This window comes from Eutrema salsugineum, unplaced genomic scaffold (assembly GCF_000478725.1).
Source record: "Eutrema salsugineum unplaced genomic scaffold, Eutsalg1_0 scaffold_3, whole genome shotgun sequence".
NCBI lineage: Eukaryota > Viridiplantae > Streptophyta > Magnoliopsida > Brassicales > Brassicaceae > Eutrema > Eutrema salsugineum.
Genome location: NW_006256756.1, coordinates 11,187,385 through 11,202,270, shown reverse-complemented (window position 1 = coordinate 11,202,270; position 14,886 = coordinate 11,187,385). Strand labels below are relative to the sequence as shown.

The 14,886-nt window shown below is 41.3% G+C and overlaps 1 protein-coding gene and 1 pseudogene across 1 annotated transcript; both read right to left on the bottom strand.

The window, feature by feature from the left end:
- Positions 1 to 379: 379 nt before the first annotated feature.
- LOC18014700 (putative defensin-like protein 263) lies at positions 380 to 792 on the bottom strand. Its single transcript, XM_024154022.1, is given in 2 exon segments — positions 380 to 637; positions 697 to 792. Coding segments are annotated over 2 exon segments (267 nt in total). The 3' UTR covers positions 380 to 466.
- A 376-nt stretch (positions 793 to 1,168) lies between these two features.
- On the bottom strand, positions 1,169 to 2,738 carry LOC112085408 (annotated as a pseudogene).
- Positions 2,739 to 14,886: the final 12,148 nt, after the last annotated feature.

Below are 14,886 nucleotides of genomic sequence, written 5' to 3'. Positions count from 1 at the left end.
TCCTGATGTCTCGCTTCTATGCGATACCTGCAAACAATAAGAATATTTGTCCCACCGAATATGAGAAGCGTGCTGTCAGCTAAAGCCATATAACCTAGCCATAGCGAGGAATGAAAATTCTCTCTGATACATGAGTATTGCATGCGGCTAAGAAACCAAATTTTTGGGAAAGACCCATGTGGCAATCAGCCAAGGGAGGTAATGTTAGTAATTTGTTTGATCTAAGTGATGATTTGAAATTTACCTCCCAAAAAGATGACATCTGAGGCCACAAGAAATCATGTTTTGGAACATGTTTCAGGCCCTCAGTAGTTAATTGTATATAATAATTCCAACTGTTTTGAGTGGTGCAGAGATATTCTTTTCAAGGAGAGTAGTAAATTGATTTAAACAATTTTCTATATCTATTTGAAATCTCTTGTTCCTCTCTGTATTCTAAGTAGATATTATGGTGATTTCTAATTTCTTAACACTCACAGAAACAGGTTCCAAAATTACAGTTAACAATCTTGCAGCCCTTAGGACAGTACTGGATGCAGTCGTTGTCTCTACGGCAAGATGCATTGGTCTCATAAGTGTCCATTGTAGGTGCTACTTGCGGCAAGCAGTTGCCACCGAGGCTAATCACTTCATGAACCTTTGCAAAAACACCCCACAATAACATCATTAAAAAAAAAACGACCAAGACAAAAAAACTATATAATAAAGAAGAAGTCATCAAGGAAGAAGCATACACAATAATATGATTGTGAGGGAGAATAAGAAGACAAGCTTGAGAGACGGTTTCTCCATTTATAATTTGTAACCTCAAAATCTTTTTCTTATTTATTTGATTGTGTAAGTGATGATAATAGCAATGGGTTGCCTTGTTCTTTTATAGAAGAAAGTTAAACGGCAACAAATCTTTTGTTTGAAGGTATTACCAAGTTTAGTCAGATACTATTTGATTACACATTGTGTGTTACTACTCCAGCTTGAGATCTCTCAGTTTTAGGAAAACTTCATTAGTGGCGGATTTGTTTCTGTAGAGGGAAATAAACCAACAGTGGAGATACATTGCTTGAAATGAATACAAGCCATAATGAGTATTTACAACACGATATACAAATGGCTAATGCTATTGCCAAGAGAGAGATAAACATATCTTCAAATTGAAATAAATTTTCCGTTAACAACAGCCAAAGCAAAGAACTGGTATCCATCTCAAGTTGATTGCTCTTCTCATCTCCGTTTTCATGCTACTCTTTGCAAACGTAGAATGGTCCTCCGGTTCAACATCAGTTTCTGGTACTTCCCTTGTTCTCTCATCCCCTTTCTCAAAGAGAGCAAATACCAAATAAGATTAGTACAAGAGATGCTCCGGTTTTCACATCTCATAATCATCTACATTTTGCTTTGTCCATCATTCTTCTAAAGCAAAAAACTGAATACCTGCCTGCAGATTTTCAGCAAATGCCTCGATTCGGCTCTTTTTCTCCAGCATAAGGTCAATTTCTTTGGTACTTATTTCCCGCTAAGCATTGATTCACTCTCAGTTTTTCATTTTCCTTTGCCAAAGAATGTAGCTGCAAAAAGACATTGATGGTTGGCTTGTGTGTCCCTTTGCTTGTATAAAGAAAAAAATTAGGCACATAGCCAAAAGTACCTGTTCTTGTATACGTTCCCTTTCACTTGATAATTGCATCACCATATCCATCAAAAGCTTGTTCATCGTAGTTATTTCTTGAGCATTTTTCTCTTTTTCATCGTTTTCTAGATCCAATGATACTTCCAAGGATTTGGCTCTTTGCCTCAAAAAGGTCAATTCTTTGTTAAGTACAGAGTTTTTGGTAGAAAGCACAATGCATTGCTCCTAAACTATTTCCGTTCTACTCTCACCTTTAGTGGCTTTAGATTTTAGATCTTTGATCAAGGTCTCCATATCCCATATAGCTGAATACAACATCTTCTGCTGTTCTTGACTTGCTTTTGATGATACCTTGGAGTTTTGTAATTGAACTTCTGATTCCCTGAGTTGCTTCTCGAGGGAATTCACCTTCTTTATCTTTTTGTCATCAGCGTCTTTGAGAAAAAATTTCCTCAGTAAGTTCAAGATTTTCAGCAGTTAGCTCTTGAATCTTAGTTTCTCCACTCTCGGCTCTGCTTTCTGCCTCGAAAAGGCTTTCTTTGACCGAATCATTCGCATTTTCCATTTCAGCAAGATGTGCCAGAATTTATTGTTTTGATGCATTGACACTTTTCAGCTCAAGCTTGGTATTGCAGGTTTTTTTCAGCTGATTTCACATTTTCCCTCAAAGTGAGTACTTCTGAGTTCTGAGACTATCTCTCTATTTTCTGAAATTCTTTTCTCAAGCTTTTGCACCAGAAGATCTTTGACATTTTTCAAAGAGATCGACCCACAACTATTCCTAATTTACTACCACAAAGATTCAAACATTACCATGAAAAGATCAAAATTCAAAACGCGAAACAACAACAACAAACCAAAACAAAATGGAAGTACTAGCATTTTCCTTGTTTCTCTCATTTTATAAGAATCCATGACGTTGGGTAGAATGCAGAAGTAAGCTTTTCCTTGTGATTTTGTATGTCAGAAGCTAAAAAGAGTAACTTTGTTTCTTCATGGGTTTCTTTGAACTGGTGAAGAATGGATCCCCATCATGAAGGCTATCTCGGGATCCGCGAGATGCATATCAGTTAATATACCTGGCCACGGAAACTCAAGGGTACAAAGTCATGCTAGTGAGACCCAGAAGGTGCCGACTTTATCAATGGAGATGATAGCGAAAACGCTGTATAAATTGATTGAGCAATTCACTCCTGGGAAAGTTACCATAGTTGGGTATTCCATGGGAGCAAGAATAGCACTGTACATGGCGTTGAGGTTTAGCAACAAGGTGGGTTCCCTTTGTCTGAAAATTCAACATTGTTTAATAATATGGATAATGCAATTTGGATGCTGTTCTATAGATAGAAGGAGCTGTTGTTGTATCAGGGAGCCCCGGACTCAAGGATCCAGTGGCAAGGAAAGTTCGAAGTGCAACAGATGTTTGTAAATCACGAATGCTGATTGACCATGGACTACAAGTTTTTTTATGGAGAACTGGTACAATGGAGGCTTGTGGAAAAGGTGACTTTCTTAATACAGTGCAGTTTTGTGTAATTTAATGACTTAGTTAACTGGACATGAATTTCATACTCATATGAGTGAGTATTGCAATGAGTAGTTCGAAAATGCATCCTCATTTTAGAAAAATAGTTGCAAGCCGCTTGCTACATGATGATGTCCTTAGTGTCGCAAAGCTCCTCTCAGACCTAAGCAGTGGGAGACAACTGTAAGTTCATCTTTGGAACATTTTTTCTTCCATGAATTTGATTCATAAGCGATGATCTTTGATGATGATGATGATGATGATGATGATGATGATGATGATGATGATGATGATGTTGTTATGTTCTTTGAAAAATAGGGCATTATGGGAAGACCTGGAGGATTGTGATACAAATATATCGCTTGTCTTCGGACAGAAAGATGTCAAATTCAAGCAGATTGCTACTAGAATGTACCACGAGATGAGTAAAAGCAAGAAGAGCAAAAACAACATCATTGAGATGGTTGAAATCCCAGAAGCTGGTCACGCTGTACATCTCGAGAGCCCTTTGCGAGTGATCCTTGATCTTAGAAAATTCTTAACAAGAATGTGCAAAATCTCTGCAGAGACGGAGCTTTCTCGGAACCTCTTGTTAGCAGTGAAAGAAACATAGCAAGCTGCTGGAAAACCTGAGAAACGTTTTGGAACTTGAACACATTGTTTGAACATGACTGGACCTGTCTCAGGGCCTTTTAGTACTTAAATTCTCTCAAATTCCAATTGTATTGAGCAGGTGTGGAGCCATGTTATTAAAGGGGAGTAATAAATTGATTTGAATGTGTATATTTTTTGTTCCTCTCTATCTTATAAGTATAAATTACAGTGTTTTTTTGAACTCCTTAACACTGACAGAAACAGTGTCCATCATTACACAGGTTCTTTTCTTAGACTTGCATTCTGGAGGACAGTACTTCTTGCAATCATTATCATGTTCGCAAACACCAGTGGACTCCATTATAGGTGCTACGCGCGGCAAGCAGTTACAATTCTTGTTTCTTTTCGGACATTTCCACCTAGGCAACTCACTTCTTCCTCCGCCATATCTCTTGAATCACCCAAAAACAAACCTTCACACATACAACACCACAACCTTTAATAGAAATCCAAACCAAACAAATTATATAACAAAGAAGAAGCTTACAAAATGCTATGATTGTGAGGGAGAACAAGAAGACAAGCTTGAGAGACGTTTTCTCCATAGCTAAATCTCAAGATCTATTCTTGTTTATTTTGATTGTACAAGTGATGAAGAGAAGTTGGATTGTCTTCTTTACAGAAAGGAAGTTGACAAACATTTTGATGGAAGGTTTTACCAAGTTGAGTCGGATACTATTGATTACATTTTAATTAGTCCAAGTTAGTCCAACTTGAGATCTCTCTGTTTTTTCAGGAAATGATCAGTTTATAACAATTCAAGAGATTTACAGTAAAGACGAGTTACAGATCATACAGTCTCAGAGAAAAATCCTAGATGAGAATTTAAAAAATAGCGAATGAAGATTCAAGGCTCGATGATCCAATATGACAAGTTCTAAAGCTTCAAATTGGAGCAGATTAAAAAGCATTGATCAAACATTAAAGATCTTCAACGGGAAATAAATTTCTCCGGTAGATATTTTGATCCACGCCAAGGTTGAAGCAGAAAGTTGGAAGACTGCAAACCAACCAGAAGAAGAAGAGGACGGAGCAGATGAGGCTTCACTCACTCCTTTTCTCCAGATTTCTCTACCCGATGCCCAGAGGTTCCCGATTTGTCAGGTTGATGCATCTTGGATAGGCAACAGTCTGGTTAGTGGGTTCGGGTGGAGTCTGAAGGAGGTGAGGGGTGGTGAGATTTTTGGCCTTCAGGGCTGTTGTAGGAGCCTATCGGCCCTTCATGCCGAATTGGAGAGCCTTTTATGGGCTATGTATTGCGTGAAAGATTGACAAATTTTATCTGTACATTTTCAGACCGATTGCTCGGACTTAGTAAGCATGTCTGAATCTCCATCAGATTGGCCATCTTTCTTATCAGAGTTGGAAACCTTTTGTATCCTTCGAGAAAGCTTTTTGGATTTCACTCTCTCCCATATCCCAAGAAGTTCAAATGTCCGAGCGGATAGTCTTGCAAAAGGAGCTCGAGCAAAAGGCAGTACTTTCTCCCAAATCATTCATACCAAGTCAGTTGAGGATGGTTTTCGGACTAATTCCTTAATGGGCCAAATGTGATGTAATAGTTGGGTTGTTGAAAAAAAAAAAAAAAAAAGAAACATTTATCAGGGATCATCGCTACATCTAACATGTCATTAGAGAATTTTCATTTCATATAGTTTAATGGCAGAAAGAAACTAATATTAGAGATCATGGTGGTTTTTCGATGAAAAAAAAAGGATCATGGTTCTTACTCTATGTTTGAAACACTTCAAATATGATATTCGAAGCAACATTCAAGTAAAACCATAAGTTGATGTAAGGAATTTCTTTGCAATAATGGAGTCCGGCGAATTAACGAAAGAAAAAAAAAGAAAGGGAAAGGCGATTAGGGTTTTCAAAGTTTCTCGCCCAAGTTAGGGCTCAGGCCGCGATGTTGATGCCGGCGGGGGTATCTCCTCCGGTGGAGATCGGCGAGAAGACGGTTGAGGGTGGTTTGGCATCACCAGTGGAGCAGCATCAGCAGGAGGATGGGGTGCAAAGGGATTTGGTCTCAGATGAGCTGCAGATATCCGAGTCGCAGGTGGTTGGGGACAAGTTCGGATCCGACTATGGAGGCTGCTCCAGCGTCGGGAGAGGCTATTCCGGCAAGCAAGGATCAATCCTGGTCATCAGTGGCTGCCGAGAAATCCAGTTTACAGAAATTCGATATTGTAGTTGAAGAGGTTGATGGGGTCGAGACGATTCGAGTTCCTGATTGTGTGTTTGAGAATGCCCCATCCCTTTGGGAGGACTGTATTCTCGGTAAATTTGCGTCGAAAGCTCCTCATGTGGGGTATATCCACATGACAGTTAACAAGATATGGCCTCTAGGTGACAAATCGGTGAAGGTTGATGTTTTTGTGGTTGATGAAACCACCGTTAAGTTCAAAATTCATGATGCAGCGACCAGGCAGAGAGTTCTACGACGTGGGATGTGGAGTATCAAGAATATTCCGATGATGGTTTCAAAGTGGAGTCCAGTTCTGGAGGAGGCTCAGCCAGAACTAAAAGTTTTGCCAATGTGGGTCGTTCTACGGAACGTTCCGAGTTCTATGTTTACGTGGAAGGGTTTGAGTTTTCTCGCGAGTCCTTTAGGGGAACCGAAGAACCTGCACCCGGATACGTTGTGGACGAAGAATTTTGAGGAGGCTCGGGTGTTTGTCGAGGTAAATTTGAAGAACAAACTCCCAGAAAGTTTTAAGTTTCAGTCAAGCACAGGGGTGGATACGATGGTGGAGTATGAATTTCCCTGGCTTCCAGCTCGTTGTGTATCATGCGGAAAGTGGGGTCATGCTATCGCTGAGTGCAAAGCCAAGCCGGGAGATGTGAGGATTCTGCAAAGGACCTCGCCATCCCCAAACAAGGGTCTTGAAACCGGTGCATCAAAGGGTAATAATCAAGAAACAGAGCATAGCTCCCCTGTTTATTCGAATTCACGTCGAGTGGAGCCACTAGAGCTAATTGTTCAGAGGAAATATGGTGCAGAGACCACATCTGTCGTAAATAAGGATAATGTTTCAATCCCTCGGGCTGTAGAGGGTCCAAGCAAGGGTCCAAGTAAGGAGGTAGCTACCTCAAGCGACTGGCAAGAAGTGAAGTCACCAGCGCGGAGGAAGCAGAAAGAGGTCGTAGCAGAGGAGATCTCTGATGTGATTCAGAACTCTGGATCGCGATTTCAATCCATTGCAGAGGTGGATGAGTTAGTAGAGGAGGTTTTTCCTGAGGAGGGAGAGATCCGTCCTGATGGTGAGGAGGAGAACGGGACAGGCAGAGAGGATCTCATTCCAGCTAGGGTGGAGGTCGGAACCATTTCCAAGGTGGAAAGAGTTTCTCTGCCACGTGAGTCGAAAACGTCGCATAAGTTTGTTTCTGCTGCTCCTTCCTCGCAGTCATCACCAGGCTCGAGAAGAAGGAATAACAGGAACAAAAATAAGCCAAACAACAAATCAAATCAATAATGTCTGGATTCTTCTGGAACATAAGAAGTTTTAACAAAAAAAGAAAACATGAAGTGGTAAGGAATTGGTGTCGGGAAAATGAGTTTCTGTTTGGCGCGTTGATTTAAACACGGACTCAGGAGATTAAGGCGGAGAGGATAGTTAATTCGGTGTTTCCGCGCTGGTCGTTCATGAATAATTATGAACACCATCGGCTTGGGAGAATTTGGGTAGTCTGGAATGATGCAGTACGATTGACTCCGGTGTTCAAAAGCAGTCAACTTATTTCGGTAATGGTGAAGTTACAGAATGACGAGGAGGAGTTTCTGTGCTCGTTTGTATACAGTTCTAATTTCCTGGAGGACAGGAAAAAGTTGTGGGAGGATTTGAGAAGTCATTACTCATTGCCAATCTACAGGCGCAGACGTTGGCTTATAATGGGGGATTTTAATGAAATATTGTCGATGGAAGAGCATTCAGGACTAGATTCCAGCTCGTTAAGCTCGAGTGGGATGGGGGAATTTCAGAGGATTGTTAGGGAGGGTGAGTTTGTGGACATGAGTTACCATGGTCCGCACCTAACATGGACGAACAAAAGAGTGGCGGGACAGATTTGCAGAAAACTGGATCGGCTGATGATCAATGATCTTTGGTTGGATTCTAATCCGCATTCTTACTGTGTTTTTGAGCCTGGGGGTGTTCTGATCATCTCCGATGCAGATTCTATGTGGAGGGAGGATTTACAAGGCCGAAAAAACCTTTTAAATTTTCCAATGTCGTCGCTAAGTTACCTCAATTCAAAGCAGTGGTGGGAGATTATTGGAATGGAACCAACCCTCTGTTTCACTCTACTTCTGCTCTCTTCCGGTTTCAAAAAAGCTCAAGAGTCTGAAACCTATAATTCGGCAGATATCTAAGGATGCTCTTCATAATGTATCAAGGCGGGTAAAGTCTGACTATGAGAGCTTGTGTGAAAAGCAGGAACAGAACCTCACAGCGCCTTCGAGCAAGGCTCAACTAGAGGAAAATGAGGCCTTTGAGAAGTGGGAGAAATCAGCATATCTGGAAGAGAATTACCTGAAACAGAAATCTAAATTGCATTGGCTCAATGTCGGTGACCGAAATAATAAAGTTTTTCACCGTGCAGTGCAGGTCAGGGCAGTTCGAAACAATATAAGGGAGCTTCAGACTCAATCGAGTGCTATTGTATTTACAATGGGAAATAAATTTCTCCGGTAGATATTTTGAACGGGAAATAAATTTCTCCGAGGGATTGAAACATTATCCTTATTTACGACAGATGTGGTCTCTGCACCATCTTTCCTCTGAACAATTAGCTCTAGTGGCTCCACTCGATGTGAATTCGAATAAACAGGGGAGCTATGCTCTGTTTCTTGATTATTACCCTTTGATGCACCGGTTTCAAGACCCTTGTTTGGGGATGGCGAGGTCCTTTGCAGAATCCTCACATCTCCCGGCTTGGCTTTGCACTCAGCGATAGCATGACCCCACTTTCCGCATGATACACAACGAGCTGGAAGCCAGGGAAATTCATACTCCACCATCGTATCCACCCCTGTGCTTGACTGAAACTTAAAACTTTCTGGGAGTTTGTTCTTCAAATTTACCTCGACAAACACCCGAGCCTCCTCAAAATTCTTCGTCCACAACGTATCCGGGTGCAGGTTCTTCGGTTCCCCTAAAGGACTCGCGAGAAAACTCAAACCCTTCCACGTAAACATAGAACTCGGAACGTTCCGTAGAACGACCCACATTGGCAAAACTTTTAGTTCTGGCTGAGCCTCCTCCAGAACTGGACTCCACTTTGAAACCATCATCGGAATATTCTTGATACTCCACATCCCACGTCGTAGAACTCTCTGCCTGGTCGCTGCATCATGAATTTTGAACTTAACGGTGGTTTCATCAACCACAAAAACATCAACCTTCACCGATTTGTCACCTAGAGGCCATATCTTGTTAACTGTCATGTGGATATACCCCACATGAGGAGCTTTCGACGCAAATTTACCGAGAATACAGTCCTCCCAAAGGGATGGGGCATTCTCAAACACACAATCAGGAACTCGAATCGTCTCGACCCCATCAACCTCTTCAACTACAATATCGAATTTCTGTAAACTGGATTTCTCGGCAGCCACTGATGACCAGGATTGATCCTTGCTTGCCGGAATAGCCTCTCCCGACGCTGGAGCAGCCTCCATAGTCGGATCCGAACTTGTCCCAACCACCTGCGACTCGGATATCTGCAGCTCATCTGAGACCAAATCCCTTTGCACCCCATCCTCCTGCTGATGCTGCTCCACTGGTGATGCCAAACCACCCTCAACCGTCTTCTCGCCGATCTCCACCGGAGGAGATACCCCCGCCGGCATCAACATCGCGGCCTGAGCCCTAACTTGGGCGAGAAACTTTGAAAACCCTAATCGCCTTTCCCTTTCTTTTTTTTCTTTCGTTAATTCGCCGGACTCCATTATTGCAAAGAAATTCCTTACATCAACTTATGGTTTTACTTGAATGTTGCTTCGAATATCATATTTGAAGTGTTTCAAACATAGAGTAAGAACCATGATCCTTTTTTTTCATCGAAAAACCACCATGATCTCTAATATTAGTTTCTTTCTGCCATTAAACTATATGAAATGACAATTCTCTAATGACATGTTAGATGTAGCGATGATCCCTGATAAATGTTTCTTTTTTTTTTTTTTTTCAACAACCCAACTATTACATCACATTTGGCCCATTAAGGAATTAGTCCGAAAACCATCCTCAACTGACTTGGTATGAATGATTTGGGAGAAAGTACTGCCTTTTGCTCGAGCTCCTTTTGCAAGACTATCCGCTCGGACATTTGAACTTCTTGGGATATGGGAGAGAGTGAAATCCAAAAAGCTTTCTCGAAGGATACAAAAGGTTTCCAACTCTGATAAGAAAGATGGCCAATCTGATGGAGATTCAGACATGCTTACTAAGTCCGAGCAATCGGTCTGAAAATGTACAGATAAAATTTGTCAATCTTTCACGCAATACATAGCCCATAAAAGGCTCTCCAATTCGGCATGAAGGGCCGATAGGCTCCTACAACAGCCCTGAAGGCCAAAAATCTCACCACCCCTCACCTCCTTCAGACTCCACCCGAACCCACTAACCAGACTGTTGCCTATCCAAGATGCATCAACCTGACAAATCGGGAACCTCTGGGCATCGGGTAGAGAAATCTGGAGAAAAGGAGTGAGTGAAGCCTCATCTGCTCCGTCCTCTTCTTCTTCTGGTTGGTTTGCAGTCTTCCAACTTTCTGCTTCAACCTTGGCGTGGATCAAAATATCTACCGGAGAAATTTATTTCGCCGGATCCAAGGATAAATATCTTTTTGAGGATCTGTCATGCCTAACTCTTTTTTTTTCCAAAAGAGAAAGCTCATATTTTGATAAATAGAGGTACTCGGGAAGAGACCCGGAAAGGACGGAAAGTCCGATAACGCCCAGACTTGTAAAGCCGGGGGACATAAAAACAAAAGATGATTAATAGATTCTTCAGGATTCCCACAGCGGGACAATGCTTATCCGTTCCCATATGCCTGTAGGTTAGGTTTTGGCAAGTAGCAATACATCCAGATAAAGCTTGCCACATAAAATGCTTCATTTTTTCAGGCGTCCGTACTTTACAAACATAGCTTTGAAGAGCTGTGATACTTGGTTCTCTCACGACATCCAAATTTTGTTCAAGTTTAGTTTTTCTAATCAGGTCATATCCGAATTTAACCGTATATATTCCTGATTTAGTATGGTTCCATGCAAATCCATCAAGGGTACGATTTCTATTAGGTCTCAACCCAAGGATAAGAGAGACATCCTCAGGTTGAAAAATTTCTCTTAGAAGAGGCTCATCCCATTGCTTCGTATCTTGACGGATGAATGAGTAAACTAACACTCCTCGGTTCTGAAGTCCAATATGGGGTGTTGGTCTTGGTGGGCGGGCTCTGGCATCGGGGATCCAAGGCTCACTCCACGCCCTCGTATTTAGTCCTGACCCTATTGTCTTTCTTAGTCCCATTTTGAGATACGGTTTTGCGGCCAACATACTCGGAGATCCATAGGATGGTGAGTAGACATTTCGATCCTCTAACGGGTCGGATTGTCGATAATATCTTCCTCTTAGCACCCGAGCCAGAAGAGAACTAGGATATTGAATGAGTCTCCATAGTTGCTTCACTAGCAGGGCTAGATTAAAATCATTTAGATCTCTAAATCCAAGGCCTCCCATGTTCTGTGGAATACAAATCTTGTCCCAGGCAATCCAGTGGATCCCACTGCTAGTGTGTTTTGAACTCCACCAAAAATTGGCAATAGCGCTCCAAAGTTTGTCTATAACCCCTTTAGGCAAGAGAAAACAAGACATGACGTAAGTGGGAATGGCTTTAGCCACTGATTTAATCTGGATCTCTTTTCCACCTTTGGAAAGTAGTCTTGCAGACCAATTATTAACATGATTACTTAGACGTTCATGAACAAAAGAAAAGACCTTCTTCTTTGATCAACAAATTTGCTCAGGTAGGCCCAGGTACATGCCCATACCACCTTCTGTAGAAATACCTATGGTATTTTTAATACTTCGTTTGAGATCCGGTCCACTCTATCCCCAAACATGATGGATGATTTCCCCAGGTTCAGTTGTTGTCCCGACGCCATTCCATAAGTATTTATGATTTGGAATATCTCTGCTCCTTGTTGGATATCCGCTTTACAGAAAAACAGACTATCATCAGCAAAGAGAAAGTGGGAAACTGAGGGGCTTGCTTGAGCTATTTTCAGCCCAGAGATTCTCTCCTCTTCCTCTGCTCCCTTGAGGAGCGAAATAAGGCCTTCTGTGCACAGAATAAAGAGAAAAGGGGAGAGAGAGTCCCCTTGCCTCAAGCCCCTTGACGGTTTGATGTTACCTTTAGGTTCTCCATAAATAAAGACCTGGTATGAAACCGATGAGATGCAAAACATCAGTAAACTGACCCATCTCGATGAATATCCTAACTTGATTAGGAGAGCTTCAATGAAACTCCATTCAACTCGGTCATTTGCTTTGCTCATATCTGTCTTGATAGCCATAAAGTTTTCTCTACAATTTGTGTTGGTTCGGAGTGCGTGAAAATTTTCTTGTGCTAACAGAATATTATCCGTAATAAGTCGTTTAGCCATGAAGGCCGATTGTGTTTCCGAAATGATGCTTGGCAGTGTCTTTTTGAGTCGTTTGCATAAAAGCTTAGAGATGATCTTGTAACTCACGTTACACAGGCTGATTGGCCGAAATTCCTCCATTGCTCTAGGTTTGTTTTTCTTTGGGATTAGACAGATATTGGTCTGGTTAAGTCTAGGATCAAAAGTTCCGGAACTGAAAAAGTTTTTAACCAATTTAACAATATCTTGGCGAATAAAAGGCCACAATTTTTGGTAAAATTTGCTTGTCATACCGTCAAGGCCAGGAGCTTTGTCCGGATTAATATCAAAAAGAGCCTCTTTAATTTCTTTCTCCGACAGGTCCTTTAAAAGTAATTGGTTTGTGTTATCTGAGACTTTCTCGGTAATAAACCGGAGGGAATTTTCTGGGTCTGAGGGGATAGACGATGAGAAGAGGTCTTGAAAATACGTAGAGGCCACTTTTTCTATTCCTCTTGCATTTTCCACCAAATGTCTGTTACTATCCATAAGGGAGACAATGCGATTCCTGGCTCTCCTTTGTTTAGTGAGAGCATAGAAGAATTTAGTGTTTTTATCACCGTCTTTGTGCCATTTCTCCCGACTCTTCTGTTGCCAGAACATATCTTCTTCCCTAAGGGCAGCACAGAGTTTCCTCCTGATGTCTTCAATTTCCTCTAGTGTTGTATTATCATCCTCTTGGGCTAAGTCCAGTTGTTTTTTTAATTCTTCGATCATTTTTTCCGAGTTAGTCGGAAATGATTTCTTCTAAACAGAAATGTTTTTCCGGCATTTTGCAACCTTTTGATGAAAATCTCGACGTGAGATTTCATCAAAGGAGCCCCACCCGGAAATGACTGTCGCTTTAAAACCAGGCTTTCCAATCCATCTTTTATCGAATCGAAAAGATTATTTCTTCCTTATGTTGTCGATTTTTATCATAGCTAAGAATGGTCGATGATCTGATCCCCAAAGTTTCATATATTCCACCGAAGAGTGAAAAAATTTTGAAAGCCATTCTTCATTTCCAAGAGCTCTGTCTAGACGCCATTTGACTTTGCCAGACCGTCTTCTTCCAACCCAGGAAAAAGAATTTCCTTTGTATGGGAAGTCAAGTATTCAACAGTTATCTAGCGTAGTTCGAAATGGAATAAATGAGCTTTCTGGTCTCCTCCTACCTCCCGTTTCTCATGATTTCCGGTAATCTCATTAAAATCACCTATCATAAACCAGGCTTCTTTTCTGGTAGTGCTTATCCTTGTTAGACGTTCCCAAACATTTTCTCGATTTTTTACAACCGGATCACCATAAACAAACATCATAAAAATTTTATGTCCGTCTAGACTTGATTCAACATCAATCAAATGCTCATCAGAGTAGATAATAGAGACTGTTGGTTCGTCCATATAAAAAAGAGCTAGACCGCCGCTTCGACCTCTCGGTTCAACCGTGAAAACATGGTCATATCCAAAATGAACTTGCATATCTTGCAGAAGGTAACGATTATTTTTGGTCTCCGACAAAAAAAAAAAAACCTCGGTTGAAAACATTTGTAGAGTTCTTCAAGATGATCTTTTGTCAGATCCGAACCAGCTCTTTAACAATTCCACCCGATGATGTTCATACTAAGCAGAAGTTTCTGATTTCTAATTTAAAACTTAGATGTATTTTAGCCAAAAAACAGTCTTAGGCTTACCTCCCAGAATTGAATTAGATCCACTAATTTAGTGACCCAATAATAATATTAGGTCAAAAGCTTTTTGTTTTTTTGTTTTTGATTTCCTTTCCGCCGGTTAGTATCTCCACCGCCACTACAAGCCAGACTGGCGAGCTTAGAGTCAGCTTTTGACAAGATCAAAGATGAGAACGTAAAGAGCACTGCCGGTACGCCTTTCTTTGTCTCATCAGCTAGCGCCTTCTTTCTTCAGTAAGCGCCGCCGCAGCGGTCTTTCTTGGTCAAAAGGACCGGCGCAAAACTCATCCAAAATTAAAGCCCAGATTTTGGTCGCCAAAGTTCAAGGAATCTTCAAAAGAGCAAACGTTTAGACTGAGAGATCTTTCTTTAATTGATGCAGTTGGAATTTTCCTAGCCTTGTGTGGGATGTGTTTGGGACAACTTAGCATAAAGCTAGATTTCTTCAGATTTTGGATTCTTTAATCTTCGGTACACCATAAAAAACTTCCAAAACAGGAGAGGTCTTCAGTCTTGGCAGCAACAGGTCTTCAATCTTTAGAGGTGAACAAAGATTTCTTTCATCGGAGAGAGGGGACTTCAGGTCTTGATGCAGCTTCTTCGGATGAGAATTCCATATCACAGAGAAACCCATTTCCGTCCGATTAATGGCGATGGCGATGGGAAAGGCTGATGGAGCAGAAACAAAATCCGGTGGCTGAGGAGGAGGAGGAGCTAGATCT